Here is a 14,360-nt window from a genome sequence, read left to right as displayed (position 1 = left end):
CAGCGACGGCCCGCCTTCCCTTTCTTCCTGGTCTGTCATTATTTCAGCTAAAGGGGAATGAATAGGCGCTTCTGTCACAGGGAGGCCCTGGGGCTTGATTGGTGCTGAGACTCCGTGTTTGGGGAGCTGGCCTGAGGATGTCTCTATTCCGTAGAGACAGAGGTACTGGGCGTGTAGGACCTGTGCTGTCTCACCCATATGGAGATGCCCAGGAATGCTGATGTAGAGAAGTCTTTAGGTATGACTGGCTTATGTGCAGCACTGGTCTGGAAACCAATGCGATTCAGAACAACAAGCACAACAAGAGACATTCATTCATTCATTCATTCATTCATTATCCTAACCCGCTTATCCTGAACAGGGTCGCAGGGGGGCTGGAGCCTATCCCAGCATACATTGGGTGAAAGGCAGGAATACACCCTGGACAGGTCGCCAGTCCATTGCAGGGCACACACACCAATCACTCACACACTCATACCTATGGGCAATTTAGACTCTCCAAGTAGCCTAACCTGCATGTCTTTGGACTGTGGGAGGAAACCCACGCAGGGGAGAACATGCAAACTCCGCACAGAGAGGCCCCGGCCGACGGGGATTCGAACCCAGGACCTCCTTGCTGTGAGGCGGCAGTGCTACCCACTGCACCATCCGTGCCGCCAAAACAAGAGACAGCAGATGGATTATCACATCAGTGGGGTTTTTTTCTTCTTCCCCAAAGTGCTTAAAGAAATCTGCTTCATTCTGATACTCATTTTAACATATTTTGAAGGTGATCAATAGAATACGTGGGATTAATTTCCATAGAGGAGAATGCATTAGGCAGAGATTTAATAAAGGGCTTGCCCTCTCTTTAACGGAATGATTAAATTAACCGTCACATCTCTGTGAAAGCCGTTTCACTGTCGGGTCCCCAGGTTCCTCTCCGTCTCACTGTCGCTTTGTTGTGTATATCAACCGAGAGATTCATCAGCGAGATAACCAATATATAGTTACAGTCTCAAAATGCAATTACCCTGAAATTGCATGGGAAATAGTGTGCACAAATCAAAAGGTTTTTTTTTTCCCCTTTTCAAGCAGTATTTTTTTAATACATATTGGCAATCAAGTGCACACTGAACTAGTATTAGAGATGGAATAAAAATAAAAGGAAGAAGCGGAGTGATTTATGAACTGCTGTAATTGCTGTACTGCGTTGCGCGGTATTTACGGTCTTTATTCTCCCACAATAAAGCTGCTCTTTCAGGGTAGTTTTTCTCGTTTTTTGGGGGGAAGAGGGGGCTGCGGGCGAGAGCAGTAAGGTGTAAAAGCCACGCGCTGGAGGAATAACTCTTCCCTGCAGTTTCAGACTTTTAATTACACCCTGTGCACTGGCGGGATGCGGCCGTTTATTCTGAGCTGTTTTCGGCGGACGGTGACCGAGGTCTCCTCCGAGCTGGGAGCACAGACCCATCTGTGCCTGCCGAGGGGCTGGGGACAGCGGGGGGGGGGGGGGGGGGCGACGTGTCACAGGGGCGACAGACATACCTGTCACCTGTCACCTCTGGTACAGGGCCCGCGCTCCTCCCCGTCGCCCCCAAGGGAGGTGCACAGTAATATCTCCTCCGTCTGAATCAGCCAGCCCCTGCTCGTGTGCCATCACGAGCCCCTCCACCTACCAGATGGTTTACCACATGCGTTGCTGAAGAACAACAGCCCACAGACTGATGGACATGATTTATGAAGTGTGGCTGCCTTCGTGTGGTTTTTCTCACTGATGTGTGGCGAGATGCCTTCATCTTGGTGCAGGTGTGTGGTTATTCTCACCGATATGTGGACAAATACCTCAGTCATTATACAGCTGTGTGGTTTTACTGACCGATATGTGGATAGATACCTTAATCATGGTACAGCTGTGTGGTTTTATATGTGGACAGGTGCCTGTTTAGATGGTCACCAAGGAATCTCAGCCTCGGTGGATGAAAGATGAGTCTAGGAACGCATCATTTGAAGCACATGGCAAGGTTGCGGCAAAGCGCAGGATGTAATTGCTGGGGAATTAGTGTCTCCTCTAACACTGTTCTGTGGCAGAATGTAATTTTGAAGGGCTGCTTTTGATAAAGTGAGTGAAACACAAAGCATCACTCAGAGATACAGTAATATAAAGCGCTCGGCAGAAACCTGCCCTCTGTGTCGTGTGTCTCACTCTCCCCTGCTAAAAATAGCTGTCATCAAGGTGATGAATTCAAATTGAAATCTATGCCTTAAAATGTCACCCCCAAATGAAAAGCTCATTCCACAGAGGGGACACCAGCTGAGCTTGGCTGAACATTATTTAATGCTGTGGAGCTGGGAGCAGACATGTATGGCTCCCTGCTACTCCCTGCAATCCCCTTTTCACACAGTCTGTCTCACCGTCCGTGTAGACGCACGCTGCCACCTTCACTCCCATACACAGTGCACAGCATTCACACCTAGCAACAGAGCAGCCACACTGTGTGTGTGTGCTATGTACAGTACATACACAACATTATGTTCCAGTGATTTTACCTCTGAGAACCTTGAATGTAAGCATCAGAACATTGTCCCCAATGCATATGATATGGCAAATTCTATTATTGCCGTTTTAGCCATTTTGAAACATCAGTTCTCTAAATGCAGTATGCGTAAGGATTATTGTAAGAGAGCCTTAGATATGGATTAGCTAACAAAGACCAGGGGACACAAGGTTTCAGTATTCAGATGGGCTGCTCAATTCTTTTGTGTAACTTTGCCATTGTGCAAATAATCAACAGTGTATGATTACTTAAAATTGCATGTCATCGCAACCTCTTTGAACCTCACTGAATGAAAGAATCAACACAGGAGCATGTTTCTGTGTATAGAGGCTTTTATGTTGTGGGTCTTGATTGAATCCCTTCCATACATTCAAGTGAATTTGTATGGGCAACACGGCACGTAGCAGATTCAGACACACACCTAATTTGAACATTTAAGGTAAGGGGAACGAAACTCTTTAAAACTGTTGATTTGTATTGATTGAGAGGCATAACAAGCTCAGGCAAATCAGATTTTCCCCCTCCAAACAGACTGAACTAATACCTTATACCATGAGATTTTATACCACACCGATCAAATAACTCGAGCCGAGAAATATCACCCCTGGAGCACAGCATTTTTGTGAATGCGGCTCAAAAGACTATTTTTAACATTCAATTTGTCTTAATACTGACACATTTTCAGGAAGTGTCACAAGAGTGTTGTTTTGAGCTATGTAGCGGAGCAAATGAAAGCCTGCACACTTTTTTGTTGACAAATGACAAATGGGTGAACATGACCATTCTGTTTTTGTTTTTACATTTAAAAAATGCTGAACAACATTCATATTTTCATGAATTGCACATTACATTTTAAAATCCTTTTCTTCCAGTAGTTTGATAGCTTATGAAACGCAATCAACGATCAACATTTGAGCCTGAAAATTCTATGTAATCTAATGAAGTAAATGTTTTCAGTTTTGAACAGCAGCGCTTGTTACATATTTATCTTATCAATCTCGTACCTTTAATTGATATGTATCTCTGTTCTTAAAAATCTTTGTTGTAGAATACCAAAACAGTTCATACAATTTTAATGTAAGAGGTTACTACTAGTAGTGGGAAGAAAAAGTAAGTAGGGAGACATGAGATTCAATAAGCGCTATGTTTAATATAGAGCTTATACATGTAATAAAATGAAATTTGCTGTATCAAGCTATTAGGACGCCTGTGTAGAGGGAACATGGCTCCTGTTATACCACAATGGCTGCCAGTTTGTAATGGAATTATGTGGAAGGGCTGTGTAGGAGGGAGCTAAGAACATCTCTTTCCCATGTGCACGTAAATTGGCTTATTTGCTTTGCATCCCAAGGGCACGGTGAGGTGTCTGAGTGGCGTGTGAGTGGGCTGGATCAAGGCCTTCCTTTGGCACGCACAATCTTATTGATTGATGATCTGTCTCAGTTAGGTAAAGTACATTGGTTCTCAGCTGGGTATCAGACTATAGCTTTTGTATAGTGGTCAAAAGTACATACGGGTGAAACATTAATTTTTTATACAGCTTTAAGGCCTGTAATCCAGCCAAGAGTCCCATAGTAAAATGAATGATATTATCAATATATGAACCAATATGTATTTCAGTTTATTTGCGAAATTATATCGCATAAATATACTTAGTGAGCACTTTATTAGGTATTTATTAGACTTTTTTAGACTTACTGGTCTTATGCTGCTGTAGCCTATCCACATAAAGGTTTGATGCGCTGTGTGTTCGGAGATGCTCTTCTGCATACCGCTGTTGTAATGCGTGGGTATTTGTGTTACTGTCACCTTCCAGTCAGCTTTGACCAGCCTGGACCTTCTCCTGGTCCTTTTCCTCTCCTCCTCATTCTTGTTAACAATGCATTTTTGCCCACATGTGTGCGTGAAAATCACAGTTTCTGAGATATCGAAACCACCCTATCTGGCACCAACAATCATTTCAAAGTCAAAGTCACTGAGATCACATTTCTTCCCCATTCTGACATTTGGTCTACCTAATAAATTGCTCACTGAGTGTATATCCTTAAAGCATTATGGAATGTATTTTTATTTTATTTTGTTATTCATTTTATACAAATATACAGTATACACTATATTCACAGTATATACCTCCATTGGTGGAGGTAGTATATTCATATAGGTAATACATTTTAAAATGTATTATTTAGCTTTATTAATTTTTTACATGGCAGGGCCCAAAACCAAGCACAATTTGAACAATATTGCCCTCACAATTCATGCACTTGAGCCATATACAGTGGGCCCAACATGACCCAACCACCAAATATGGTGGCATGTGGCAACCTATTTATTTGTGAAATGTTGATATTGACTGTCTGATATACAATAGTTTACCCTTTGACAGAATTTTTTTGACAGCACACATGTTATCACCTTGATGTGTCATCACTACAAATTAATGAATGGCAAACATCATCTCACCTGTCTTATTTTCGTCGAGCGCAGTGCATTTGGAAAGCGCTGTTTGGATTTCGGGTCTCACACAGCCTCCTGGGCATCGCTGTGTGTGACAGCAGCAGTGGCATGCTTCAGTGTGCAGCTCCTGTTGTGATGTCTGGTCCTCAGGCCCGGTGCGTGTGTGTGTGTGTGTCTGTGTGTGTGTGTGTTTGTGTGTGTGTGTGTGAGAGAGAGAGAGAGAGCGATGGGAGGGAGTGACAGCCGTGTTTATCATCTCGTGAGGGAGAAACGAGGACCGGCTGAACAGCCATGCAGCTCATTAACGGGGAATATAATCAGGCACGGGGGCCCGCCGGCCCCGTCCCTCAGCCCTAAATCTCCAGCATCAGGGGCCGCAGCGCCTCGCAGACCGAAGCGCACACGGGGGGGGGGGGGGGGAGGGGGGGGGGACAGCTGCTCCCCCAGCAGAGCGCCCACCCAGGCTCTGTCACACTGCGTTTTACTTACTTTATTTAACACACTGAGTTATGCTACCGAGTGTCCTTCCTCGCTCCATCATCTCCGCCGCTGGTCGGGCGGCTGTGGCACACTGATCCGGCCCGACATGATTGAACGTCCCTCTCTCTCCATCTCACCGGCTCCGACTGCATACTCCCTGAACCCTGCAGTGATATTGCCACCGCCAGACGCTCTGTTGTCTGGGACACTGCTGGATGAAGCGCGTTGTTCGTCCTCCGTGTCCCTGCCCTTTAGAGCGGCCGTTTTCCGTGCTCGCCGAAATATCATCCATGCTCCTAAGTAGCTGTGGAAAAGGTGCCTGGTGTGCTAATTGTAGAAAAGCTGTAAACCAGCAGGACGCTTTCCTTGCATGAGGGATGGCTTCTTGCTGTTGGCTTGGCCTAGACCTTTGAACAGTAGTCAATACTGTCGCCGTGCGCATTTGCATGCTGTAAATCTAGGAACATATCTCTGAGGATAATGCTATAGATAAAGTGTGGGCAATTATAGCGGACAGAAACCTCTTCATCATGCTGACTCCGACCTTGGGAGTGTCATTCCCTCATTGCACAGGAAGTCCTTTGTCTTTGATTACAACTTCTTCATTTATTATCCTTCTCGATTTTTCTTGACCCTTCTGGCTGCAGAAGAAACATGGCCCACTTTTGTGTAAATCGAAATCTACACAGATCAAAAATATTCATGTTTCATCTATCTGTTCACTACCCTTAAATCATGTTTTTCAGAACTCAAGCTTCACATAGAAGGCTTAGAAGTCGGTCTTATTTGGGGCATATGCCAAAATTAGACTGTCTTGCTCTTAGGGACTAGTATCATGGTTAGCTTAGAAGTTGTGATCGTCATATGTGAGACACAAATTCACTGTGCTGTGTAACCTACTGAGAGATAAGGACCAATCAAAGAGGCTTTCCTCAAAGAAGCAGTCATTCATGGGAGATACCTGTGGTCTTTTCCTGTTTGTCTCAAAGACTGGTAAACAACAATCAGCATCTCATGATGCTTTGTGTTCTATCACCACCCTCCCTTACTGCCATGTTTAATTGGGCTCTAATCTGTATCTGTTTTGATACATTGTCTTTTACAGAACAGGTTCATGTTCCTTTAGTTTTTTTGATGTCTTCACCTGACCTTAAACTCCTCATGTGCGACTTCTCATCCTCTTCTTGAATGAACATAACCGTACAAACTGAAAAACAAAACATTTTGCAGCCTAATTATCAACAGTGGAGTTTCCCAGCATTGTGGCGTTGGTGCTGTCATGTTTGCACACATATCTGGCGTGTGATTAACGCGGTTGGGCTCTATGGTGGGCCCAGGTGAGGATCTGCATCGTGCTCCGGTTTTGAAGATCACAACTCATAGTCATAGAACTGTGCTTGATTTCCTCAAGTTTTTTATTTTCTGCTCCTGTTTTGAGCAAGGGCCTAAAAACGCATGCAGGATCAAGGGTGCTGTCACAGCAAAGCATGACACGCATTTCAACTGCCTTTTTCCTTTCTCCTTTCTCCCAGAACAAATGTCTCTGTGTTGGGGGTGTGGTTAGTGCAGATTTTCCAGACTTTTTCATGAAAGCGTATGAGTGTAGAATGTGTTGTTGGCACTGAAATGAAACAGGCCTTGTTGATCCATTGTTAGCTGTGTTTAGACTTCTATCTCACGCTCAGGATGGGGAGAGTTTAACTCTGACAGTTGACAGAGCTCTGCTTTGGAGGTTGGGGTGGATTCTACAGCATCGTAGAGAAACTGTCAGGTTTTTAATTACTGCACAGCATTCAAGCAGAACTGAGGACCCCAAACGCATAAGATGGGAAGTAGTGCATGTTATTAAGCTAAGTACCAAGACAGCAGGGTGCATTGTGTCAGGCATTACGACTCTGCTTCTAGAATAACAGCCCGTAATACGAAAAGGACAAAGCTACTGACTGGGGTCCATTTTCCTAAGGGTTGCGGGGCTGTGGAGAAGCCCTCTTGGGGGAGACCGTTTATGCTTGATTTGAGAATTCATAACCCTTAAGAGTGGGAAAGAGGAGTGTTTTAACCGCAACAATAGACACCATAGAAAAACGTGTAAGAGCAAGGTCAGCGCAGAGACTCCAGTGATACCTGAACAATGGAGGGCAGAGCTGAAGCAGGGGAACAGGAAAAGAGCAGCCAGATAAGACGAAAATGTCATGCTGTCATGGAGATGTGACAGAGAGGGCAGCGTGAGAGGGAGGCCACACAATAGACTGCGACTCCTCTCTCCCAGGGGGCCACCGGGACTGTAGGTGCGCGATCGACCGAAATGATGCTGCAATTATGAGCCGCTGTCGACTCTCAATAGCCGCCTTTCATACCGTGGTGTAAGCTCAGGACAAAAAGGTCCGCTGGAGCTCGCCGGATGAACCCTGCCTTCTCGTGTCACTGCTGTCAGGCCCCGTAAGATGCGCCTGCTGCCAGGCGCCCGGTGTGATGTCACCAATGCCATGTACCCTGTGTGATGTCATATCGCCTGGCACCCAGTGTGATGTTGCGGGGTGCCCTGTGCCCTTATGTTCTGGCCGAGTCCTGGCCGTCCTTGGCTGACTGTCTGAAGGAGCAGGTGCACGGGGATCACTTGTGATGCCTGCCGTCCTTGTGAATACACAAGACGTAAAAAACATAAACAGCACATTTAGTTCTTTTTCATTGTTTCTCATTCCAACAACAAAAAATGCATGGCTTTAGAGTATTTCTACCAAACTGAATTTTCCCTTTCATCACTGTAAGGTGCCCCCCATGTGTCCTGCTTTCCTGGCAGTAAAAAGCCAACCCCCCTCTCCCTGTTTATTCCTCACACTCACCATATGTCCGTGACCGTGTCCTTTCAAAAGGCCTCAGCTGCCTGCTCAAATATGAATCTGCTTACATCTCCTTATTAAGCAGCCAGACCTCTCGTGCCCCCTACCCATCAACTTTCTCCTCACCTGTAATTAGTGCTTCACTCAACGGCCTGTTTAACGTTTCCATCGCCGCCTCTCTCTCCCCCCCCGGCTCTGCTGCGTTCACTCAATTAGCCAGTCCGTCGGCCCGTACGTCCGCTGCCCGGCTACCTCTTACCCTGTGAAGCTAATGGCCGGGATTCGCTGGCAGACTTTCCCTCCCTACCATGCCAGTCACAACAAATTGGCGCTCTCCGCTCGGGTGTACCTGAACTGGCTTAATTGGGCCTTGTTGCGAGAAGAGGGCCCTGTAGCTCTCCCGTTTGGCCTGCCTGCCATCAGGAACAGGAAGAGATGTGGTAGGAGGCAACACGACAGGAAACAGCGATGGCTAAGCAGCGCCTGCTTTGATGTGCGCACTCTAAAACGTGGCCTGCTTTCATCCCACTATCACTTTGCCCCAGGTTGACGATGGGTGGAGCAGCGGACCATCTTGCGTTAGTTACCTCACCTGTCGAATCTGCTGGAAGAAAGAGCTCTGTAATGTGTCTTTGTGCGCACAAGCTCTTTATAGTACCTCTGCCTCTAACTACTGCCTGCCCAGTGTCTCACACCCATGGGAGGCTGCAAGTTTTCACTACTCTCCTGACATTATAGGAAAAACAAGCTTTTATTCCTTTGTACACCACTCCTTCAATCCATATAATCTTTCCTATTATGAGGCTAGCCTATCTCAATCTCTCTCTCTCTCTATCTCTCTCTCTCTCTCTCTCTCTCTCTCTCACATTTAACAATTTTAAGTATATGCAACAGTATATTCTTCTCTCTCTCACATCTGCTGTGCCTGAGTGTTTGGCCAAGGTCAAGGACAATTTTAGGACTGGTCATCTTATCCATGGATGTGGAACTGTACTACGGTCCATCTGCCTACACTGCCGAGTCAGCATGGGTGGGCTCTCCCTGCGACCTCTGGCCTCTGCCCTCTGCCCCACACCACACGATCGAGGACCGCATGAACCTGCCGCACCCCTAGAGATGGACACTGCAGGAAGGGGGGCATGACAGTCTGCATGCATTTTTCATATTAATTCAAAAGGAAAACCCATATCTGCTGTCAGTCACCATCAAGGGCCAGGGCACTGCGGCCCTCCCACAAAAAGCTCTGCCCATCAGTGCCCTGTCAATCACATGACTGACCTTTCCCTTGGCCCCTGCAAGAACTGTTTACCGGTTTTTCTTAACCGTGTAATGCCGCCATGCTATGAAATAGGGGGCAGAGGTCACTTGTGGTATGGGTCAAAGGCCATCAGCGGGCTGAGGAATCACAGAATCTGCAGACTGATTGCTTCAGCTGTGGAAGTAGTCAACAGATTCCTCATGAAAGCCACCTGGGCCATTCGGTGAATTGTGGTCAGATGGTGGAGAGGTCAATAGCAAAGTCATGCTGACCTGTAAACCCATTATCATGCTTCTTCTTTTCAGACAGGAGAATGGTAGTTTGTTCTACACTTCAAGAGTCATCTTTATTTCTTGTACTATGATCGTATGCATGTGGCTGAGATGTGTTGATGACAGATCACAGATGTTTTGGCCAGAGTTGATTGGAAACGCTCTGTGTTGTGTACATCTTCGGAGCGGTGTTTGTGGTTGGCGGGGGCTCAGGGAGCGCCGTGCCAGTGCTGACCGTGTCCTCTCTCTCTGCTCCACAGGTCAGGACCGCAGTGAGGCCGGGCTGATTAAACGCTTCAAGGGGGATGGGATCCGCTACAAGGCCAAGCTGATCGGGATTGATGAGGTCACGGCGGCGCGTGGGGACAAGCTGTGCCAGGACTCCATGATGAAGCTGAAGGTGAGTGAGCTTCGGAGGGTTTCCACGCCGGCTCCGACTCCGGGTCGGAATAAACGATCCTTCCCCGGGACGATCCATCAGCGGCTTTAATTAGCACCGTACGCATCAGGAGCGGCAGCAGGGCACAGCCTTGCCAGGTGAAGGCTGAGCTCGCTCGGGGCGAGCCCTGACACGTCGTATCGTCTCTCCTTGACGAGAAGGGGGAGGGGGGGAGGCCTCATTTGCATAGCGGCTAATTGGGATGGGAGCCCAGGCAGCGATTGATCAAACCTGTTTACATCCTCGCTCATCCTGACGGGAAATCCATACTCATATTCAAAGAAACCCCCACCTATAAGTAAACAAGTGTTCAAACATTATTATTTCTAATCTCTTCGTCTCCCCTGCAGCCCAGCCCCTCGGTCCGTCGAGGTGCCAGGGCTACGGTGACACGCTTAAACGACCCAACCAGCGTCTGCAGAAATAAAACGACTCGGCGAAATGCATAGCGGCGTCGTACACTCGTAAAGCTGGGATGTTCAAGCAGAGACTCAGAACACAGCTTCCGCCTCCCACCCACGAACACATCAAGAGAAATGATGCGATCGATACCCGCATACTATTGTCTGGGAGTCAGGGGTCGGCATTGATCGCCCTTTGAAGCCGGCAGAATGAATACCCTGAAGAAGAAGTGGATTGTCGATTGATAGGCGCAGATAACTTCTCCGCTTGGCGTCGTGCACATTAGTTCCCAGCCTGTCCAAATCTGGGCAAGTTTATGGGGCTTAAAAGCAGATCCACAGCTCGAAAATGGCTTGATTCAAGCCTCATGTAGAGACGGATGGGCGAGGTGTTCGATGTGGCCGAGAGATTCGGAGACAGCTGGTCACTCAGGTCACTCGGTGATTGAGGTTGTACAGTGTGACTTCATATTCTCCATTAACATGGAAAGATTGCCGGGACTGAAGCCTGTACCACAAATGCTGTGTGAGAGACAGTTGTAAATTGAAATTGTTTGTACTGAAAAAAGCTGAGGGGAAAAAAGACTTCAAAGGCTCTTCTACTACTTAGCCAGGAGGCCCTGTCTGAAGGCTCAGTGTAGCAGCGCTTTTTAAAAGTGGTCAGTCAGCATATCTTCCCTGTGCTGGTTAGGACCCGCGTTGTAAACGGTGCTGGTGTCAGCGCTGTGAAAGGGGGCCGAGTGCAGAAAACACATCCACTCCATTATGTAACACCTGTTTCCCCCCACAATGAGGGATGAAAGAGGCAAAGAGCCTTGATATCTTCTTTTTCTTCACGGTGCTCTTTTTCTAATCTTCCGCAGGGAATTGCCGCCGCAGCACGTTCGAAAGGAGAACACAAGCAGAAAGTCTTTTTAACCGTCTCCTTCGGAGGGATCAAGATCTTTGATGAAAAGTCAGGGGTGAGTAGCCAAACCACGTAGTGCGGCACAACACAGGAAATGTCAGAGCCCCGATGGGGATTTTGGGGTGTAGTGAGGTGGTGGTGGTGGTGGTGGGTTGGGGGGGGGGGGCTGTTGGAGGGTGAGCAGCACTCACCTTTATTCCTCAACTCCCTGGGCAAGGGCAGCTACAGGGGGCTCTATGGAGCCATGCTGTAGATCAATCCCAAAGGTGCCATGTCGGTATAGTTCCCTTTCAGAGTGATGAATTCAGACCATGGCAGAACATTGGCTCAGGCCCCGTGGTACATAAATGCTGCATGTGCATCCTCAGCCGCTCTGAAACCCTCAGCTGCCAAATGCCTCTTTGTACTTTCTCTGCAAACATCTGAAAGGCATTCTGTTCCTCTACGGCATACCCCCCCTCCTCCAGAAGGGTGATCACTTTCTTTTCATCCACATTGCACATTCACCCGTTGCTAGCAGCGACAGGTCCACGGTCCTTTTGCACATGCAACTCGTGGGGCGGAAGCTATTCCCGTCCAGAATGAAATTACACAAGCCAGTTCGGCGTGGGCTTGAGCCAAGCGCGATGGGATTCGATGTTCTGCGACCCAGTTTTGTTTTTCGCACGTGCCACATAGCGCCAATGAAGCTGTCAGTCACCCTCCGGTGCGAATTAAAGAGGGGCTTGTGAAAGCACTGTGCGTCCGCCGCGGTTTCAAGCTGGAAGTGACGCTGTGATGCCAGACAGAGGGCAGGCCGCAGCTGGGGAGCTTCTGCCGCGGCATTAATGTTAATGTTCGCAGCTGATGTGAAAAGTGCGTGATTTGTTTCTGTTAAGTCGGAACACATCGGTCACTAATGTGATCATGCAAATGGATTCCCGTATTAAAAATGAGCACAATCATCGGAATTGCCATAAAAGGCCTGTCTGCGAATCAGATTTTAAATGCTGCATTAAATCACTGCTCGCAGTGACCTGTGAGAGTTCCAGTAATCTGCACACGGCCACATTTGCTCTTTGCAGTTAGCCTCGGCATCCATGTTGTAGCTGCCTGCCTGTGCATTTCCACAGTTCTTGCTCTGTCAGCCTGCTGTAAGTGGTGAGAGCAATGCAGTGAGCTCAATGCAAAATGTAACATTTAGCAACATTTAGCCCCTCACTGACCCCTGAAACATTTTAAGTATGCTTTTATACTCGCAAAAAAGGAAGTCCATGTCAGTGAAGGGAATAGGAGGAGCATGCTTCATCTGTGTTATCAAGACCAATACATGGGTGCAGTTTTAACATACTAAGATTATGTTAAGCAAAAATTGCAAGTGAGTAGTGATCACCTGTCATTTTGAATTAAGGGAATGACGGAATCTTACACAGACCAATTGAGAAAATGAGTCTCTATGTAAATGATAAGCCACTTTCTTTGCTAATTTCTTTCTCTAAATAGAGGGTAAAGTTCTACAGTAGGTGAAATGATGCTGCATCTCTATGACAGAGTATAGTCTGCGTGTAATGCAGAGGATGGTGTTGAGGATACAGGTAAGTGATTTATGCTGTTATAGTGTATCACTGCAGCTTGGGCAGGAATTTGGGCCCACAGAGTGACCGCAACTGTTTGGCAGACTCTTAATAAGAGCAGATCTCTGTTCTGATAGCTGTACGGCCTTCTGTGACCTTTTGTTGTAGCTGTAATTCTGAACCTCACTTGCTGAGACAGAGGTTTTAATCAGTGCCCTGTCTATGGCAACACATAGCAAGGAGCTGTGGGTTAGTAGAACCAGCAGTGCACGGCATACCATCACTGAACAGTACATCAACCCCCTCGCTGAACAGTATGCCCTCACTGCACAGTACACCCTCACTGAACTCTTCTTCGCGTCATGCCTAACCACCCCACTAGCTGTGCCAATATCCACGATATACCACGATATACCACATGTTCAAGTTCTATAACCCCTTTATACCCCATTTACTTAATTTATCTTTCAAAATTTCACAAAAGAAAGACAAGACAAACTTTAAATGAATGTAATTTAATGGAACTATGTTTTATGGTCAATTTATTCTTCCACTGAACAGTAGTTTATTGGTTGCTAATATTAGCTACAAATAATGTATCCCCACTGCACTAGCTAAGCAATGTTAGCTAGCAGTAATGTATCCCTAATGCACTAGCTAAGTATTGGTATTAATGTTAGCTACTAGCAATAATGTATCCCCACTGCACTAATCTTAGCTAGCTAGCTTGCTAGTTTATGTTACACCTGTCAGGTCATTTGTCAGTCATTTGTCTTTGTGTACATGTTTATCTGGACACTGCCAGATAACGTGCAGTTATTGAAATAACTCACAGCGTCGTTATGAGTCATCATTTGCCGGGGTTTTGTGGTCTTGCTGGTATTTTGATCTGATGATGTTGCCTTAGTAGTATTTTTTTGTTCCTACTCCTTTCCAAATCCCCAAAAAGATAAAATGACATTTTAAAATCACAAATTTTGTTTTACTTGTAATTTCAATTACAAAGTAGATGACGGAGTAATATTAAAAGATGTTTGAACGTTCCATTTAGCCGTACATATATGGTGGATATTGGCACTCACTGAACATCCTAGCTGAACAGTACAGTCTTACTGAACAACACATCCACACCCTCACTGAACAGTACTCCCTCACTGAACAGCCTCACTGCAGACTCACAATAATCTCACGGCATGCTCAGTACGTCAGCACTGAACAC

At 46.6% G+C, this 14,360-nt stretch overlaps 1 protein-coding gene across 6 annotated transcripts in view; it reads left to right on the top strand.

The window, feature by feature from the left end:
* dab1a (DAB adaptor protein 1a) overlaps nucleotides 1–14,360 on the top strand; it is a 132,676-nt gene that overhangs the window by 82,418 nt on the left and 35,898 nt on the right. For all 6 annotated transcript variants that reach the window (XM_061240683.1, XM_061240686.1, XM_061240684.1 and 3 more), the window contains exons 3-4: nucleotides 10,102–10,241; nucleotides 11,545–11,643. In XM_061240683.1, coding sequence (XP_061096667.1) covers nucleotides 10,102–10,241; nucleotides 11,545–11,643 — 239 coding nt within the window. The remainder of the gene's footprint in view (nucleotides 1–10,101; nucleotides 10,242–11,544; nucleotides 11,644–14,360) is intronic.

This window comes from Conger conger, chromosome 4 (assembly GCF_963514075.1).
Source record: "Conger conger chromosome 4, fConCon1.1, whole genome shotgun sequence".
Lineage (NCBI taxonomy): Eukaryota > Metazoa > Chordata > Actinopteri > Anguilliformes > Congridae > Conger > Conger conger.
This window is presented reverse-complemented; position numbering and strand designations above follow the sequence as displayed.